The 21,643-nt window shown below is 36.5% G+C and overlaps 1 protein-coding gene and 1 pseudogene across 1 annotated transcript; both read left to right on the forward strand.

Moving 5' to 3' along the window:
- Positions 1 to 4,399: 4,399 nt before the first annotated feature.
- Positions 4,400 to 10,634, forward strand: LOC113766855 (annotated as a pseudogene).
- Positions 10,635 to 12,948: 2,314 nt separating this feature from the next.
- On the forward strand, positions 12,949 to 15,261 carry LOC113766793 (pentatricopeptide repeat-containing protein At2g17210-like). The gene has a single exon (XM_027310944.1). The coding sequence runs from the start codon at positions 12,949 to 12,951 to the stop codon at positions 15,259 to 15,261; it is 2,313 nt and encodes a 770-aa protein (XP_027166745.1).
- Positions 15,262 to 21,643: the final 6,382 nt, after the last annotated feature.

The raw sequence follows: 21,643 nt of genomic DNA on the forward strand, positions 1-21,643 counted from the left end.
GATCATACTGCCTTCGAGGTGCGGGCACGTCTCCGGCCATATTTACTTGTTCAGCTACATCTTCTTGCAAAAGGGGACATGTATCTGTACAGTGGTCCATGCTTGTACAGATTCCACAGACCTTCGCTGGCTGCGTATTCTCTACGGTTAATTGCCGAACAAAAGACGTCAACTCTGACAGTTGCTGATGAATGGATGACGTCTCTATCTCGTTGACTCTACGGGTGGGGTTGCTCTCACGAAGGCCAACTTGTTTTGAATTTTCTGCCATTGATTCAATAAGCTCCCATGCTTCCCTCGGTGTCTTATTTGTCAGTGCTCCTCTACTCGCAGCGTCAATGATACTTTTGTCTGATGCCTGGAGCCCTTCATAGAAGTATTAGATCAATAGTTGTTCACTAATTTGATGCTGCGGGCATCTAATTCACAACTTATTGAGCCTTTTCTAATAATCATACAAAGACTCCCCGGAATACCGCTTGATACTACATATCTCCTTTCTCAAACTTGCAACTCGGGATGCAGGGAAGAATTTTTCTAAAAACTTCTTTTTCAACTGTGCCTATATGATAATACTACCTGCGGGTAGGTAGTATAACCAATCTTTAACTACATCCTTGAGAGAGAAAGGGAAGGCTCTAAGTCTAATTTGCTCTTCAGTGACCCCAGAAGGTTTCATGCCAGAACAAACCATTTCGAACTTCCTGACGTGTTTGTGGGGTTCTTCACCAGAGAGACCATGGGTAAGAGGTGAATCAATCCTGATTTCAACTCAAAGGAGGTATTCTCAGCCAGAATTGGGAATGTGATGCACAAAGGCTGGTGCGTTAACTCTGGGGCAGCCAGCTCCCTTAGTGTTCGGTTGATGGTCATGCTAATTTCGTCTCCTACTGACTTGTTTTCAGTAGATGACTGCATTTCTTTTTGTCTCTTGGTCTCTTGCTTTCGCTTACGCGCTGCCTTCTCAACCTCAGGGTTGTATATCAATCCGCCTGTGCGAGAAGAACGGGACATAAATTAGCAAAAATACCAAGAAGAAACTGAACTAAAAAAGAAACAAATAATTCAAATGTCAGTCCCCGGCAACGGCGCCAAAAATTGACAGGTGCCGAACCTGTGCAATAATAATAATAAAATATAACTACCACCAAAAGCAATCAATAATCAATTCTAAGTACTAGAGTAGGGACTCTAGGTGTGCAATGGATTACTTGATTCATCCTGTTCTCGAAGAGTTTGCTTAATCCGATATACCAGAATTAAGTATCTGACTAAATTCACTAACTAGTAGACAGTGGCAAGTAGGGTCGTCTCCTCAGGGATTAGGGAGAAATTTGTTTCCTTTCGAATCAAGACAAATGTGGGTTTTCAGGATTAAATGTTAACTAAATAAATTAACTGTAGAAAATAATTAATTAAAAGAAATAATTGGGAGAACTCTAGCCAAGGGTACACTTCAGAAATGATTCATGCAATTGATCATCGATTCAAGAATAATTCCAATATTTATTAATAGATTGGTTATAACTGTTATACACGCGATAAACAACCAACTTTTCCTTACTTATTCGATAGTTAAGGTACGACCGTTAACTATTTCTCTAACCCGGAAACAATCTTAGGTACGACCGTAGGATTTAATTTCTAGATTGCGCTAAGATTTAGAAAGGTCTAATCCTAACTAACAAACACGCTATGAGGGTTTGTTTAAATTAGATCGTATGTTTTTCTGACACAAATTCAATCATGCCAGTTGCTACCGGGATAGAGATAATTGAACAATTATGGATCCAACTACCCCTAATTAGTAAAATAGCCTACTTGAATAATTAAATATTGCGCACTATTCAATCATACACAAAGCTATAACAATTAGAAGCAGAAAACACATAGATACCAATAAATAGAGGAAACAGTTAAAATAATTCAGATCTCACAGTAATTGCCGAACCAAATCTTCCGTTGCCCCCTTGACTAGAATTAGGGAATTAGTTCTCCATTAATGGAGAACAAGCCATGTGTAGGGAATTTGGGAAAAGTTGTCAATTTTTGCCCTTTCAATTTCGGTCAACCGGGGAAGAAAAGCACAAAGAATTTCCGTTGTTACTTTCAAATTGTCTTCAAAGCAAGACACATGAGAGAGTCTGATGCTCTCTGCAATTTAAGTCAAACAAAAGTAAAAGAAATTCCCACAGTCAACAATGGCGGCCACAATCGTTTGTTTTCTCCCCAAAGATAAGAAAAAGTCCAAAAAGTCCCACTAAAGAGAAAAGTACAATCCCCTTTTCTACGTTGGTACTCCCTCAAATGAGAAGGAAAAATCCCCTACTAATTCGGTCCAGCTCACCAAAAGAAAGAAACGAATATCTAGTCCTACCTTTTCTCCTCTAAAATTGGTATCCGAATACCAACTTCCTAAAAACTAGGAATCCTATTACAATTTACTTTCTTCGGCCTTGGAGTGGGCTCATCGATCTCCAAATTTGTCCAGCCACTTTGCTCTTTTTTTGAAGCTCCTCACATGCGAAGGATCACGAAAATTTGGCTTTGAGGGTTGGAGTTAGGCGTGGGCACGCCTAACTGTTGGGGATTCCTCTGAACTTTGGTTTTCAGCATCACTCCCTGCAATTTACACCAAATACCAAATCTGAATAGAATCCACCCTACTAGTGCAATATTTAGTCAAACAATTATGCAATATTACCAAAATATCTCACTAAAATTCACCCTATCAAAAATGTATAAAGTTAAGACTCATGGCCATTCTGTTAGATTTAGTCATTAAGTTTGCTGATCTGACTGCCCGCGCGATTCCCAAGACAAAAGAAAGGGGCAATTTAGAAAGTTCAACATGCATTTTCTTCTTCTTATTGTATAAACCTAAAGGAAGAGAAGGAGTACCTGAGATCTGCTACTACTGCAACAAGAGAGAAGGAAATGGAAGAAGCCCAGCTTGGGTTAGAGGAAGTAGGGGCAAACTCAACGCCATCAAAAGCTGTGCCAGCAAGATCCACGCCGCCGACATCCATGCCTCATCTGCCTACTTGTGTTTGTGGGATGAAGACAGTAATGATAACATCATGGACTGCACAAAATCCGGGAAGAAGGTTTGCAAAATGCGCATTAGGGGAGGTTTGTAACATCTTCCTAGATATTTAATTTATTATTGTATAAGAAATATAATGAATATGTTTATTTTTGAAGGATGGATGTGATTATTGGGATTGGATAGATGAGGAAATGTGCGCTCGATCCATAGGGTGTGGGAGGGTAATTAATGCACCAGGCTGAACTACATCTTCAACAGGTGAGCCTTTTCCCTTATCCTTCTGCTCAGTACTACCACCACTCTTCGAAGGCGACCACCAACTCAAACTTGCCACTGGGCTTTGCTAACTTTGCTGCTGCTGCTTTCCCATGGCAATAGCACATGAAGTGCTGAGTCCAGACTTGCTCTTAGGAGTTGAAAACTCCCTGCCAAAACTACTCAGTGGCGTTCTTGGATCTGACCCAACCCCAGGAAAAGCCGGATAGTCAGGAATTCCAGATTCTTGAGATAAATCCGACTGGTATTCAAGAGTGAACATTGGTGGAGGCGAAAGATCAGAGTTGGCAAAATTCTCACACCATAGGGCCGATATAGCGGCTGCCCGACCTGGGGTTGCAAATTTTCCGCCAGATTTTCTAGAAGAAACTGGTGTAGCTAAATCATGGAAGAATAAAGACTGCCTCTCGGATTTGGGAGTTCTCTGTATTGTTGTGCTCATTTCTATTTTACATCTTTTGCAAAAAGAAAAAAGGAAAAACACTAGCTCAGTCTCAATTATTTTAATCGCTCACTTTTATTTAAAAGGATTTGTAAACCACATGCATAAATTTGAATTCATGCACCAATTTTGTAATCAAGCGAAATTAACCTCTATTGAGTAGAAATAAAAGGAAGTCGAAGAACCATATCCATACCAGAGGAAGAAGTGGTACAAGTGTTCTTTTCAACTTTCTAAACTGCTCTTTTCTTTTGTCTTGGAAATCGCACGGACAATCAGATAGGCAAACTTAACGACTGAATCTAACAGAATGGTCACGACTCTTAACTTTATACATTTTAGTGGTTAAAACCAGATTTTTAATAGTTCAGTAACCAAAATTCGACGATTGCAAAAGTTTAGCGACCATCCAGATAATTTGCTCTTAAATATATAGATTAGGCCACCTCTTGAAACATTGGAGTCCAGAACAGTAATTTGGGCCAACCCAACAACACACGTTTCCCGATTCAATGTTCATCACTCGGCCCACTATGTTCTTCCATTTCCCTCGTCTCCACAATTTCTTCAGAACGGCGACGTGCGTATAGGCCATCGCCTCTGCCTCCGCCTCCGCACCGTATTCTTCAGTCATGGATTTTGAAAATTATTACGAAATTACCCGCGTCGCCGACTTCATTCACACCCATAACTTCTCCAGAGTCGCCTTACAGGTTTATTAACAATAAAACATGTAAAAAAAAACTAATGAATAATTCCTAAAGTTATTAATTGAGATTTTATGTATTTATTTATTTATTTATTTTATTTGTAGTTTCCGGATGAGCTCCTGAAAGATTCAAGGAAAGTCGTGAGTGCTCTCCGGCAAGAGCTCCACAGTCTTCTTCAGAATTCCGACGAGTCACGTGCAACCGCGAAGTTGTACGTGATGGCAGACACCACCTACGGCAGCTGCTGCGTGGACGAGGTCGGAGCTGCTCATGTGAAAGCTGATTGCGTTATTCATTACGGCCACACTTGCCTCAGCCCGTGAGTTTGTTGATTATGTGTTTAATAGTAACTATGTTTGTAATTTTGATTAAGGAGCTGTTTAGTGTTAATTAATATGGTTTAGTTTGAGGAAATGGTCGGAAGGGTACAACCTTTAGTGCATGAGGTACTACTTAATTTGAAGATAGTGTATTAAGGGTTGTTGTTACTTGTTATTGCTGCTTTTGAAAGTTTTGGAATTTTGGCTTTTTCGGTTTTGGAGTTGGTTGCTATATGAACTAGTAGAATTTGGCAAAATATAGAGCTGAAAGTGTACGCTCTGTACTTTTTTTCTTTTGGTTTTTTTGAAGTTGTATGGAGTCAATTTGTCCTAGCTTCCATGGTGAAACGCTCTTATTGCTTCTTTCGCATGTATTATGTTGTTCAATGTGAAGAAACAGGCCTCAACCAGTGCTGAAATGGAAGTCAGGGAGTCTCTTGGTGTGTCAGTTTCTCTGTTAACGTGCATTTGAACAGTAAATGTGACACATTATGTTTTGTAGTATTTACCTCCTTTTTTTCCTTGGTCCCAAATTACTCTCAGGCTTAAAAATGGAGCAATCACATCTGCAAATGCGTTGGAAACTTGCTTTTTGATGAACCCTTGAGGCCTCATTTACATTTTTTTTTTTTTGCAATTTATGTACCTATAGATTTATTTCAAGTACAGAATACCTCAAGTGGTTCCTGATTCTTTGAGGTTGCTATGTACTTAATCAAGGAAATAAGTATCAAGGATGATGCATGCATACTGTCATGTCTAAGTTTGAACGTGTTTTGGTATCAAGTTTTCTGGTTTTAAATTGCCTTGTTTTGTTTGCAAGTAGGAAATTTGGTGGGAAACAATTTTGTTTTCCATTTGTTTCTAATTTTTGGGTTTCTATAATATGTTTTGGCAGGACAACCACAATTCCAGCCTTTTGTGTTTTTGGCAAGGCTCCTCATAAGGCATCCAATTGTGCTGAAAGTTTATACAATTATGCCGTAAAATGTGGCAAGCCTGTTCTGGTAAGTTGGCAAGTACCACATATTTTATCATGTGGTTGTTTTTGCCTTTTTTACACAAATTTTTGTTTGCAATTTTCTCACTCCAGGGCTTTAGGTGATAGTTTTATTTTGGCTTGTAACAAATATTGTCTAAGTAACATAATTGCTGACTTGAATTTCACTGATATTGCAGGTTCTTTTTGGGCTAGAATATGCTCATGCAATGCTGGATATAAAAGAGGCACTAAATGTTGAAGCAATGAGGTTTCATGACTCCAACTCAGGATTTCAGATACATTTTGCTAATGTTACTAATTCAGTTATAACTCCATCCACATCTATGAAATTGGAAAATCGACATATAATGTTGAATGGCGAGCAGGATAACAGTGAAGATTCTTCTCAGAAGACTGATACAAAATTTAGACTAGGTGGTTTGGGTTGGAGTTTACCCGAGGGACACAGGATGGAGGATTACTTGCTGTTCTGGATTGGTTTAGACAACTCAGCTTTCACAAACTTCATATTAACATTTAATAGTTGTGAAATAGGTAAGTGCACGGGTGCAATTTTTGGCATTGCCGTTCTCTTCTGTGTTGCTTGTTGTCTTGGTTTTGTTATAAGCATGAAGCTCGCCAATTCAAATTGGTTTGACATTGTCTATTGATTTTCCTTGTTTTGTTCTTTTCAGCTACCACTTTTGCTTTCTCATGCTCTTTCACTTGGCTACGCGATAATGTTTGTTGATTTCTTACCTGTTGTTTCTAGTCAGATATGATGCAATTGAAGGTTGCTTGAAGACTGATGTATCTCAGCAGGCAAAAATTCTTAAGCGCAGGTATTATACTTGTCAAGCACATAATGATGCTAATTTATTTCAGCAAATTAGTAACTTTTATATATAAGATGTAATATGCATTGACGTATTAAAATCATTCTTTTGTCCCATGTGCAACCAACTGCATGAATAATTAGGTATTATCTAGTTGAAAAAGCGAAGGATGCAAACATGGTTGGGATCTTGGTTGGAACTCTTGGAGTTGGTAAGTTCTTGTGCAACAGTTTTATTAATATGCACTTGCTCTCTTCCATCACGGATCAATGCATTGCTGACTTTTGTCGTAGTTAGACATTTTTGTTCTAAATATGTAGAATTATAATTCATATGCAATAGTGTCATCTGCTCTGAGTAAAGACCACAAATGTTGCTCAATTTATATTGAAAGCCAATTTGGTTGTATGCATTCGCAAATCAGTTGAAATCTTCTAAAATTAGTAGTTTATTGACATTTGCTGAGCTTATGGTTAGATAACAAATATTCTCCTCAGGCTTGATAGAATGTATTGCCAATGCACATCATTTTGTTTGACCTTTTTAGTTTGTCCTCATGTTTAAGCTACAGACTGAAGTTTTTCTGGTAAAATTATTGATGCAGCTGGTTATCTAGATATGATTCATCAAATGACAGAACTAGTGACTAGAGCTGGGAAAAAGGCATATACCTTTCTTATGGGAAAGCCAAATCCTGCAAAATTAGCTAATTTTCCTGAGGTAAACATTGTTTCTGTGGACAGATTTTCTTTACAACTTTTAACTTTTGAAAATTTTTTAAATCTCTGGTGCATATGCAGTGTGATGTTTTCATCTATGTATCCTGTGCTCAAACGGCTCTTTTGGATAGCAAGGAGTTTTTAGCTCCGATAATCACTCCATTTGAAGCTTTGATAGCTTTCAACAGGTATATACCATTTTAACTATGAGTGTAAATTTTCTATGTGGTTGAAATTTTTGGATGCTCTATAATTTCCTGATTGTACCTAAAGCACATCTAAGTGGGTATCTTATATAAATTGCATGGCATTATCAATTTCATTTAAGGACTGTTCACTAATGGGTGGTTTTGCATTTCATGGAAATAATGCATGTTGCAGAAATGGTATTTTGTCTTTATCCTTTGTTTTCTTTTACATGTTCTTTTCCTGAGCAATTAGGAATTGTGCTGCATGTTTGATGTTCAAGAACTTTGCTGGAATAAATTCATGCAGTGATCAATAGTGATTATAGGCTTCATTTTAATTCGTTTAGCGGTATACTGTTATAATCACTAGTACTATGCAATTTGATGTCCAAGAAGTATGCAAGGTAGCTAAATAAATGAAGGGAAGTCATTTTTTGAAAACTGTTTCTGATATTACTCCTCTGTCATAATAATTATAGTGTCTAACCTCGTCTGAGGTTCGGAAATTAGTTATCAGGAAAATTTTGAACTAGCTTCAAGTTTTACATTGATTTCTGGTTGAACAAAGTGTCCATGTTGGGTAAAAGATTTGGTAAAGTTCTTTTTGTAGTGATAAAATACTGGTAATGTCCTGATAAAAGTGTTTATATTAAAAAGATTTTTGGCTAAAGGTAACTCTACCTGAAGCTCAAACTTGGAGCTCTTCAAAAAGTGCCTTACTTTTACTTAGAAGCAATTGGACTCCCTTAGACCTACTTAGAAGTTCGGATGTGTTTGGTTCACATGCATTGAAGATTTTATGGTTCTAATGCTGCGTTTGTCATCCATGCTTACCTTGCTACATTTCATCAGCCTAGTTTTGGTTCTAATGCTGCTTTTATTACCCATGTTATTCACGAATCTTCAAGTTTCTAATGTTATTGTCATGGATATTGTTGAGCTTTGCAATTATCTATTTTCAGATATTGAGTTTGGGGCTATAAGATCATCAAGTTTCATTTCTATATTACAATATATGCTCAAAGGCAATATTGAATTGAATTAGGTTTGTCATAGGAGCAGAAAACCTGAAAAATAACTAATAATACTTTTTAAGAGGAATTCATGTAAACCTCTTTATGCAATGTGGTGGTATTTTTCAGATCCTTAATTGGTTAATCTATAACCTCTTTGTAAGCTAGAGTTCCCTTGTGTTTTATTTTAGTCCTTTTGTCTCTTGCCATCCACGTTGTCTTTTTTTTTTCCCCCCTCTTCTTATTTAGATTATTCAGTGCCTGAACTGTGAATATTGTTTCGTCTCATCTTAATTCTGTCCTCATTTGTCTGCAGATGTTGTTAAGATTATATGTTGATTCACATTCAGTTGTCATGGTTTTGATACACTGCTATATGATTCGAAGTTCATTTAATTTTTGAATAAAGTAAATTTATCCAGACCTCAGGGCAGGAGATAGTAATAGATATTCGGCTTAGGTCTGGAAGTCTTCCTTTACACTATAAATAGTCTTGCTGTCAGTAAATAAAATGTCTTTTTGGTATTGGAATTGGTGATTATTCCAGCCTAGACTCTACCAATTCGACAGGCTTGGGAATTGGTAATGATAATATTATCCTTTGAACTTGGTATATACTAGATGACAATTCTTGCAGGGGCAGCAGTGGACCGGAGCTTACTCAATGGAATTTCAGGATGTGATTGCTTCCCAGCCTGCAGAAGCAGAAGATGAGGCAGAATCACGTTTTTCTTTCTTTCAGGGTGGATATGTTGAAGATTTTAAATTGCAAGGTATCTTCCGTTATCTTGAGCTCTCAAAAAAACTCCTTTAAGAACATTGGAACCACGTATTTGTTTTAGGCTATAGAGCTCTTCTAAATTCATACTTAAACAATGACAAGTGACAATGACAAGTGAGGCATTTTCTTGTTCAGCTGACCTTATGTGCACCATTATATAGAATTTGCGCAACTTCATTAGCTCTGAGCTCATTGAATATCCTACTGGTACCAATGAGAGGAATTAGCCCTCTTGTGAAGCTAGACAACCAAATAAGAATTTGATTTACTTACATTGCAATTCCAATTTAGAAAATAGGTGTCTCTCTTTCTTGCATAGTTCCATGATATAATATTGCACCAATGAACCCGGTTTTATTCCCATTCTAGGGTGATGTTCAAGACATCTTTTGGGGCTCGTTTAATTAACAATAAAAACAAGGTACTTGTGCTTTGCATAGATGCTTGATGGGAGATGACACAGAATTAAGGCTTGTGTTATCATATAGGTCAAATAAGCTAATTGGTGAACTACCTAAAGTCTTTAAGGCTATGCTTCTATTTCCATGCTTGTGTGTTGATAGTTATCGATGATGTCATTGAGTAATCATCAATGTGCTTGCAATGTTCTGTGTAATATATGTGTACACACACACACATATATAATTCTCTTTGTCGTCATGTTTGCTTTTTTGTTTCCTGTTCAGCATTGTTTTTTAAATCTCATCATTCATGATGGGTTATTTTCTACTTAAGTATACGATTTGGATCGAATTAGTCTATTAGCCCTCTTTGTATCTGTTCATAACTTAAAAAGTCATGTAATGGTTCATAATATGATAAGTCATTCCTATAAAGTTGAGCTGATATGTTTATTCTGGAAAACAGATTTTTTTTTCCCTCATTTGATCCGTCAATGGACAAATGTAGCTTTATTCTGGTGACTGTAAATTTGAAATGTCTCGCTTCTTTCTTGGCTGTGCTCATTTAATGGTCCCTTTGAATTTTTGGTCCTATCAGAGGGGAAGGAGGAAAAGGATGCAGTTCTTTCCCTGGTAAATGTCACAGAGAAGGCTTTGCTGCTGCAGAACAAGGACACTGAGCTGTTATCAAGAAGAGATGCTAAATCTGGAGCTGAGTTTTTTGCAGCTCGATCATATCAAGGTCTTGAAATCCATAGCAGTGACTCTTTTCCAGAGCCGTTTTTAATTGGTAGAGCAGGGAAGGCATCTGGATATGAGGATGAACAAGGCAAATGACACGATATGTGATTTTATTCTACTGCTCTGAAAATAAGCAAAGAGAAAGGAGGAGAGTATCCAAGTGATGGTGCACTAAGCTAGATCGTTTGGGGAAACATTTGCAATAGAAAGTCAGCACTGAAATACAGCGAAATCTGTGTAATGTTTGGACAGTAGACATAAAGCAGAATTCCCATTAGTTCTTTCATTGAAACCAATTGGGGATATTTTGGCAGAACGCAGTAGTTTTAAAGCAGCTTTGGCACACAGAAGTGTTTGTGGCTAAACTTGGGAATCCCTGGCTATTATTGCTACTGTGGTGCTGCCATTTTTGCCTTGCAGTGGCATGGTTAATTTTGATCTAGCCTTGGGAAGAGCTTCTGCAGCTATTACCCATTTCGTGGTATAATTTCATCCCTACTTGGTTAAACAGAAGGGGATGACTTTCCTAAGCTCCACCAGTTGGGTCAGATTCCATTTATGTCTTGTAGTAGTAAGGCATATTCATATGATAGGAGAGAGCATATTTGTAAGCTGTTGTAACGTTTCATTGGCATAACTTGGTACGTGTTATTACAGTCCTTCCCTTATAATGTGAGTTCTTGAAAATATGGCCAGCAGCAATTGAATGGTTACGTGTTGTTGTTTGATTTACGTTTCTTTATGCTCGCATTGCGCTTGATTATTTTTGTTGAGTAGGGATATTTGCACAATTTTTTTACTTGCATTATAAATATATTTTCGAACTATTTTTTTATTTTACATACATTATATATGAAAAAATTGTTATAGGATTTTTTTCAAAAAATAATTCCAAATAATTTATTATCCAAACACATTTGTTGTTGTTAACCCAGCGGGCAACATTTCAAAAAAAAAAAAAATTCTCACGTCATATGTGAAGGAAACTATTTATCAGATAACAATTGTGTTTTCTCTTTTCATCCATAATCTAATATAATGAATTAGCCAGACTACCTAGTACTTACTAATCATAAACACAACTTATTTTATCAAAATTGACAGACCACTTCATAGTATTTGAAAAGAAAAGAAATTCCCCAATATCACCAAGTGCTTCAAAATTTTCCTCATGAATTTCTTATCCAGAAAGCCCATTTTAATAGGAAACCTTCAACCACAGTATCGTCACCAAAAAAAAAAAAAAATCATCGTAATTTGCCCTTCGGAGTTCGATTCCGTGGTTGTAGTCCCAGTTGGAGGAGAGCCATGTCCACGATCGAGTCTCCGGATTTACTTGGTCGGTGATATTGGGTTGAACAGCTTCTCCCGGCCACGCAGTGGGATTAGTTGGATCGTACGGTAATCAGTCAACGAATCTTAATATCCACGTTGACAAAAAAAAAAAAAATCAAATCATCGTAATTTCAAAGCGGCGCTACTAGCCGCTTCTTTTAACAGCCACTGCCGGCACTGTCTTCTGAGTTACGACCATTTCCCAGGAAGAGGCCTCCGTCGCCGGTAAAACCCCTCTAGTAAAATTTCATTGTTTTCTTTGTTTCCTTCTCAAGTTCATATGGTTTGTTTGTTTGGTCCGAGAAAAACAACTTTTTTTTCCTGTAAAGTAGAGAACTGAAGTGAATGGTAGCTGCTGGATAACTATCTCTATTGGGTTTTTTTTTCCTTCTCTCTGGTAATAGAAGCAGGGTTGTATGAAACTGGGTTCTCTTTGTAATTGTTTATGCCAAAATCCTCATTGGGTTTATTCTTTTTTTTTTTTTGTATTTTTTTTCTTTGGATTTTTTTTTGGTAATGGATATTGGTAGTGGAATTTAGGAAGTGATATACTGCAACAATTGTTCTTTAGATTAAGGGGTTTTTTTTTTTAATTTGATTAGTTCTGTATTTACCTGAATTTGGATAAATATCCAAAGGTCATGCCTTTAGTGGGCTTGGTTTGTAGGAAATGTACACAAAACAGGGGGGAAAGAGCAAAAACAGAAAGGAAATTGTCTTGTGATTTCGTTTGGACTTTTATGAATTTTGTTTTCCTTAATGGATTTCTTCTTAGTTTCATGTATTTTACAAGCGATTTATGAATTTTTTTTTAATATCTGCTGGGCTTTTTAAGATGTTGACAACTTGTAGGGCCCTTCTTATTTTATGCTGTTAACTATCTTCTTCTTTTTTTTCGTTTTTTTTTCCTGAATCTGGATTTAGTGTAGCCATTTCTGGAAGCTGTAACATTTGCAAATAAAGGATGCCAAATTGCGTTTCAGGAGGTCACCAAGAATGCACATATCGGTTGCTTCATTGTGGAAAGCAAGGACTTATGAGGTCCAATGCTACCATAGATTTGTGATGTTTTGCTATTGGCTGGAAGGAGTAGAGCTACCTAACTATTGAATCTTTTAGCTATTGAGCCTGCAGCCCTTATAATGCAAGTGATTCATGGTTGTGCGCTTGCCAATCATTTCATCAGTTTCAAGACTCCCCAGCTGTTTTTCAAAGATCAAGAACTTAGCAGCTACTGGGAAATGGCAAGAGGTTCTTTCTTGTCACCGTGAATTGAGGGAGGCGGGAGTTCAATTTACTGATCCTTGTGTCTCCCCTCCCATTCTCAAAGCATGTTCTGTGATATCTTTTGATTATGGCAAGTCCATTCATGCAACTTTGCTTAAACAGGGCCTTGATTCATTCACTTCCTTGGGCAATTCTATTATTGACTTTTACGTGAAATCTGGAACCCTGGGTTGTGCAAATGATGCTTTTGATTGCATGAGGAACAGAGATTCAGTTTCTTGGAACATAATCATTCATGGACACCTTGATCAACCTGCTTTTCAGCAGGGGTTAGGCTTGTTTTTCCAGGCCAAAATTACAGGATTCAAACCTAACATATCCACTTTGGTGCTTGTGATTTGTGCATGTCGTGAACGCCAGTTATTTGATGATGGGCAAATACTTCACGGGTATATTATTCGTAGCGGGTTTTGGGCCATCTCTTCAGTTCAGAACTCCCTTTTATGTATGTATGCAGACATCAGGATGGAGTTTGCTCGGAAGCTCTTCGATGAAATGCATCATAGAGATGTAATCTCTTGGAGCGTAATAATTGGCTGGTATGTGCAAAACAGTGAAGCCAGAGTTGCTTTAGAGTTGTTCCGGCAAATGGTATCTGAGTTTCACATTGAAGTGGATGGGCCTATAACTGTAACTATACTCAAAGCATGTGCCAATTTACGGAACGTTGAAATGGGAAATTTGGTCCATGGCTTTTCGATTTCTAGAGGCCTGAAATGTGACTTGTTTGTAGGAAACTCGTTGGTTGATTTCTATTCCAAGTGTGATGATGTTGAATCTGCTTTTAAAGCCTTCAGCGAGATGAGTCAAAAGAATGTGGTATCATGGAATTCTCTACTATCTGGATATGTTCAAAGTGAGAAGCATTCTGAAGCCCTGTTGTTATTTGATTCAATGAGAAGGGCAGGAGTTGAAGCTGATGAAGTAACCCTTGTCAATCTGCTTCAAGTATGCAAATATCTTATGTTACCATATCAATGCAAGTTGATTCATTCCAAAGTACTTAGACAAGGTTATGAATCAAATGAGTTGGTCAAAAATTCTTTAATTGATACATATGCAAAATGCAATTGCATTAGTCTTGCATGGAAGCAGTTTAGTCAGATGAAGCACCGAGATGCGGTCACTTGGAGCACAATGATTGCAGCATTCACTTACTGGGACATGCCTGGTGAAGCAATTGCTCTTTTCCGAGAGATGAAGCTGATTGAAGAAAATCTTAACACAGTTACCATGTTGAATCTTATTGAAGCCTGCTCTCTTTTTGCAGATCTGAACATATCAAAGTCTGCTCATGGTATTGCTATTCGACATGGCTTAGCTTTTGAGGTTGCAGTTGGAACTGCTGTTTTGGATATGTATTCCAAATGTGGGGCGATACAGGCTTCAAGAAAAGCTTTTGAATACATGCCCCAAAAAAACATTGTGTCATGGGGTGCTATGATTGCAGCATATGGTATGAATGGCCTTCCTCGTGATGCTTTAGCTTTACATGCCAAAATGGAATCTCAGGGTCTCAAGCCCAACTTAGTAACAAGCCTTTCTCTGTTATCTGCATGTAGCCATGGGGGATTGGTTGATGAGGGCTTGTCTGTCTTTGAGAATGTGATACAAGAATATGGTGTTGAAATTGGGGTGGAACATTATTCGTGTCTTGTGGACTTGTTGGCTCGATCTGGAAAGTTTGATAGTGCAATGGATTTTATCAACAAAATACCTTGTACAGTAAAGCCTAGCGCTAGTGCATGGAGTGCAATCTTGAGCGGTTGTAGGAACTCTGGTAATAGGGAGGTTGGGGCTGGTGCTTTAGCTCATATTCTTGAATTGGAGCCATCTAGTAGTGCTGGATATTTGCTGGCATCTAACATGTATGCGTCTGGTGGTTTATGGTCTGATGCTGCCAATATGAGATTGTTGGGCAAGAAAAGTGGGGCAAAGGTACTCGCTGGGTACAGTTTGGTTCATGTGAACAATAGGGCATACAGGTTTGCTGCAGGAGATAAACACGATCCATTATCTGATGAGTTATGCATTTTTATTGAACAATTACATTCGTGGATGAAGATTGAGAATACAGATCATGATAATATATTGGGAACAAAAAGGGAGGAAGTTATATCCTGTTCTTCCGGTTTTCGCCTACAACAACAGCTAGAACAGTTTGTGGATGCTGGTACCTGACTTCTAAGGGTAGATTCATGCTTTTTTGTAGCTAACTGCATGATGTAGCATTGCAACCCTGGAATCCGTCTACAGGTTCTTTTTTACAGAGGCATTATGTAAGCATCATTTATCTGTAGCTAGTTTTAGTTGATAGGACATAGCAATAAGATTTTGTGCATTGATACTTGAGGACAGATGACACTGAACAATGGTGACCTTATCCTGCCAAATAGTTTAAACAAGCATTTGGAGAGTTGTTAATGTTGATCTCATGTTTATGTTGTATGTTTACTGTTGAAGAGTGTAGTTATTGGTGATTGAACTTTTTCAGTTGTCTATAACATGTGAAAACCATGATATTCAATTCTTGCTCCTTAGAAGAATGAAGCTACTTTCACATTCTTTTCTGTCTTCCCCTCCAAACAATCTTCCTTAAAATATACCCTTCCGTGCTGGTAGATGGTGGAAATATCAGAAACCAATGCCTTTTGGTAGTTTGCTTTTCCTCATGGACTATCTTCTACTTGAATATGTGGAATTATTTAGTAAAAGGGTAAAATAAAAAAGAATATGTGAAATTATTTAGATGCCTTGTAGTGATTGCCCATCCATGTGGCTTATCAAATCATCTATCGAGCGGTGAAAATGATGTATCGATCGATTCTTTAGGATTTTATGACAGTTGCTGATATATTGTGCCCTTGAAGTTGACTAATTGTGTACTCGATGGAGAACCTTTGTTTTCTTCATTTTGTATTACAGAACAAATGGAATTTGATATTTTGCCGAAAATTTAGCTTGAATTGCATGCCTGATGTTGTCATTTAATATCTCAATTGCCCTTATCAGGCGCTTTTGTCAATTATATCTGAAAAGAGGGGTAGGGGATCAATTTAAACAGGTCTTTAAAGATATGGTGTTCTCTGTAACTTGCAATCTTCATGGAACAATATAGGAGTTCTGAGATATGTAGTCTCTTTTACCTTTATTGGTCTAAAAGGAAAACTGTTATTTGTAGTTTGTATTTGAATATATATTCTTTGAACTTGGGGTTGCATATCTGTGCTTGCTGTCCAAATAATATCAGCTGATTTTGTGCTGAGTTAAGCTGGTTACTTTATTTCAGGTGATTTTCTTCCGGGGAAGCTATTTAGTTATTAAGATAGTTTCGTTGGTTTATGAGGATCAGAAAAAATGGGAAGAAATATATTGCTTATGTCATACTTCGGGTGATTTTGCTTGTGTCAAAATTCTGTGTTCTCTTATTTGTCACTAGTTAACTCTGGACAAATAAGTAGATATTTTTATACAGCAGCAAGGGATTTAAGGAAAAGCATTTTTTTTTGGTAAAAAGGCATTGTCAACTAAGAAAGCTACTGATGCTTCTATACTGTTCTGCCAACATTGAACAATGGCTACAACGCTATATGGCTATACTGTAATGATCTAAGTAAAGAACAAGAACTAGAAAAGGAGAAGGAAAGAGAAGGAAGGGAAAGAAAGGAATAAGAGAAAGGATCAGAAAGAAATTAGGGAGAATTGAGCTGATTGAATTGATGGGAGAAATGAGAAATTACAGCAAATCACCAATTGCCTATTCCCGTACATGCCTGAGTTGGTTAAGCAACTGCTCCTAACTAACTTTACAAGGTGCAGCAACTAACAGAATTTGCCCAACTGTCATTGTATTAACTGCCTCCTAGCTAACTTCTCATCCTTGGTATACAGATCCAACTAGGTCAAGGGAGCGTTATGGCACAATTCTTAGATTTTTTTCGCTGCAGGTAAGATTTGAACCCTCACCTACAGCCCAAGGAGGGACTTAAGTCCCTCCCTGGTGGCCACTGAGCCATTGGCCCAGTGGTTAACTAACTTCTCATCCCCTAATCATCTTTTACCCAATTGACCCTTATTCAGTCATTGCATATACCTCCTTCGGTACATTTCCGAAGCTAAGTTTACGTCTATAAGCATATGCGTGTATGCATTTACGTTTTTGAATGTGCAGAAAGAGCAATGGGGATATTTAGTTCTTGATGTGATATTAGTTCACAGTTCTGTTAACAATGTATGTGTAGTTTTCAGATGGTCTTTTCCTTTCTCGTTTCTTGCCTTCCTTGTCTCATTTTTTTATGCTTGGTGTCGCTCAGATTTTCAATCTTGATATAGACGCAGGAAATAGTGAAAACAGGAGTTTTCTTATCCAATCCTCTTCCATGCGACGCAAGTTTTAGACTTTCTTTGATATTCTAGGCCTTTTCTAGCTCAATCCTACGCTCGGTGACCTTACCTAAAACCTTGTATCCTTGAAATGTGGTAATTACTTGACTTGTAGGACTGATTTAACATGTTGATTACCTCCTGATTGATATGAATGTAGACATCAAATTCTTCTTAATTTCAACTCAATTACTGTTCATTTGTAAACACCATTTCTCTTTTATTTCAAAAAATGGGATGTGACAATGAATATGTGATTGTTATAGTTATCTTGGATTATTTGCTTAAAGCTTTCGCTGCATTTTCTTATGATCCCTACAATTGGAGTTTGCCTGGTATGTTCACTTTCTACCATGGAGAGATGTGAGCCCTCTGAGACCAGTCCTTGATGTACCTATTACTTGCTATCTAGATCACCAATGTGAGCCCTTTAAGGGACACGCACATGTAGTTTTTACTTGCTTTATTAGACTAAATGTTAGCCCTTTAACTCGGAACATGGGTTCAACGTATGTTTTAACTGGTGTTTGTGTCCTTTATTTCACTTATTTTCTTTCCATGGACACGAATATCCTCATGGCATGCTTTCTAGTTTATATGTTTTATGTGTTTTGTGAGTGTTGCCATTATATAAGTTTGCTTTAATAACACATCATATAGCATACTCAATTCGAGTGTTATGCAAACAAAGGTTAGAGTTTATTGATTATTAAACGAGCACAAGGGATTGTTCGAACTCAATTGGTTAACATTGTAAGAGTATTCACCTCTTTATAGTTTAAAAAGGCTAATTTTTTTTTTTTTCAAGAATAAAGGACTGAACTAATTTGAAGAAAATTTAAGAGTGATAGTTAGGAAATTTATAAGAATGGAAGGGTTTTGGGGGGGGGGGGGAGGGAAAATAAAAAAAAAATCTGGCCTTGTTGCCTCCATATGCACGATAGAGATAACAAGAAAATAAAGGCTAAAGATTGGGATGTTAAGATGAATGAGTAGGAAAAAAGGTAAACATCCACCTACCTGCGGTGCAAGGATCTAAGGGAGTTCAAGAGAGTAGAAAGGTTTTGAGGATGAGAATGAGGGTTTTGAGGCGTGGGGATGTGAATGTACTTGAGTGGAAGACTGAGCCACAGGATGACAACAAAGGGCTTTTGAGGTTTGAGCGGCGGCTAGAGAATCAAAGGTTTGAGGATCTAATTTTTTGTAGCATATATATGCATAGGATAGATGGACACACACACACACACACACATATATATATATATATATATATATATATATATATATGCATGTATGTGTGTGTATCAAATGATCTGTTCACAGGCAAATTCGAGTTCCACTTGATTACTAAACAAATTTAATCTTATAGTTAAACTTGATTTGTTTACTGTGCGATCAATTTTTTTTTCCAACTATAGTGAGTTGTACATGAATATATTTGTGATACAGAGCATTGGGTACCTCAATTGATTTTTAAAAGTGGAGAGAAAGTCTTCGATGTTTTGACAAATTGACGGGTAGGTCTATATATTTACCAATAGAATGAGAACCAATACAAGAACATTATAAAACAAAGATAATATTCATTATAAGATGAAGTATAATGTGAAATAAGAAATGAACTTACTTAAACTTGGAGGTAAATGACCCTGGAGACTATATATATATATATATATATATATTCATTAGCCAAAAGATCATTTTATTCAGGAATGTATTCATGCATTCGAAGTTGAAGATTTGCCTGAATTTTTAGGTTGGCAGAATGATAATCTATATTCTCGGATTTTCTGAATGGCCCGAGCTATTTGGCCTTGTGACCTACATCCACATTAAAAATACAAATCACCTTGTCGCCTTTCTTTTCTAAATCTCTATCCTAAACCAGTGTTTAGAAATTTGAACTATTATTCGACCGAACTTAGGGGTTAGAGATTAAGAGTTTCAACTAGTTGCTCAATAGGTGTGGGCAACAATTTGATTAACTAAATTGAATACTATAACTTGAGCTATTTGGTTAATAATGGTTCGAGCTATTTGACATTATGACCTACATGCAAATTAAATACACAAACTGCCTTTCGGCCTTTCTTTCTCTCTCATCCCTAACTTAAACCAATGTTTGAAAATTAATGCCGTGATTAGCCTGATCTTAGCAGTCAGGGATCAAGAGTTTTAACCGGTTGCCTCATGAATGGTAAGCAACAATTTGATTAACTAAATGAATTAAAGAATCCAATAAATCGAGCGATTTGGCTAACAATAGTTAGAGCTATTTGGCATTATGATCTCCAATGTTACCTTTCTTTCTCTCTTGTCCCTACCTGAAACTAGAGGTGTCAAAATTTGAACCGTGATTTGACCGAAGTTAGGAGTTAGATTCCAAGAGTTTCAACCTGTTGGCTTGCTATGGGTGAGCAACAATTTGATTAACTAAATGAATTAAATTGAATTTGGTAAATCGAGCTATTTGGTTCACAATGGTTTGAGCTATTCGGCATATGACCTATGCCCACATTAAATATACAAATTACCATGTCACATTTCTTTCTCTCTCGATTTTTGTCCCTACCCTAAACCAATGTTTCAAAATTTGGGATCAGGGGTCAAGATTTCAACTGGTTGGCTCGCTATAGGTGAGCAACAATGTAGTTAATTGATTGAATTAAATTTAATTCAATAAATTGAATTCAATGGATTCAATTTCAATTTGATTTCTAGTAAAACCAAGTTCATAATTTGATAATTCAATTCAAATTTAGATTTCATATCTTCGATTTCTATGATAACCCAAAACTGATTGTATATTATTGTATATAATTTATTCTTATGCCTAAAGTTTTACATGCTTGTTTGAGTTAACTTTTTTAATCTATAGTTATATCAGTAATTTAGTACTTTTATGATGCATACATACATGTTTATATGCACATACATATATGTGCATATAGACACACACCTTAATGATTAACTATTGATTATTGACTATGTTATGGCTCTGTTCAACACATTGATATATTTGGCTCACTGAAGTTCATAATTCAATTTCAATATGAGTCTAAGTTATTAACATGTTTCTCCTTCTCTTTAGAACTATTTTCTCCTTACTCTTTCTAGAATTCCTCCTATAAAAATCTTCTTCAGCATTCCCATAGGAGAGAGACCAGACAATTCTGATCTTTCCTCAAGGGAGGGAGCCTCTCTCTAGTTTTTAGCTTTTCTTATTTTAAATAAATTCTCTCTTAGGATTTTCTTGTGAGAAATTCTTCACTCCTAGGATCTTCTAGTGTGAGTTTTTCCTCTGTTAGTTTATTCAAGTGAGAGTTTTATTCTCTCTTAAATTTTGCCTTTGTGAGAGTTTTATTTGTTGTTTCATTTTTTTTAAGTGAAATCTTAGATTTTGTACATCTAGTTTCTCAATCTATAATTTCTCTCTTAATTATTATCAGATCTAAATTTTTCTTTACACTTGAATTAATTTTTAATCAAATCTGACTATTAGAAGGCATACACAGATCTAATAGTTTAAAATAATTCATCTAGATGGAAGATATGTTGAAGTATTAATGTTATCTTCATTCGTATTAATTGTTCATATTTGTTGCATCTATTGACTTTTAGATTTGCATGTATCAATGTCAGATTTGATTTGATGTATTTTCTGCTAGAAGTGCAGATTTATTGAATGAAATTATCCTTTCTATAAGTTCCTTGATTTCATTTTTCAATTAACCACAAATCAATATTTGAATTTGTTTGATATGGACATGAATGAAATCAATTAAGTGATTAACTGAATTGTCGTTCAATTTTAATGCAATTCAATTTGGTTGCTTTTATTTCAATTTCAAGCTGAAACCAATCCACATGTAAAAGTCGATTTTAATTGATTTGATTTAACTAATTATCCAATAAATTGATCATTCTCACCCCTATGGCTTGATGAGCAAAAATTGGAAAATTAGACGATGTTATGATAATGAGGTAAAGAGATCTCTATATATATATATATATATAAGATTTCTCAATTTTTTATTTTTTTACTAAGTTTAAGTTTACATAACTTATTTGATTTTCATGGCGGAACAAGTTTTATAGATACAAAACAAATGCAAACTTGAAAGAGAAAGAATACCATAAAATTGCATAGAAAAATACATATAAAAGGAAAAAAAACCTT

This window comes from Coffea eugenioides, chromosome 3 (genome assembly GCF_003713205.1).
Source record: "Coffea eugenioides isolate CCC68of chromosome 3, Ceug_1.0, whole genome shotgun sequence".
In the NCBI taxonomy this organism is placed as follows: domain Eukaryota; kingdom Viridiplantae; phylum Streptophyta; class Magnoliopsida; order Gentianales; family Rubiaceae; genus Coffea; species Coffea eugenioides.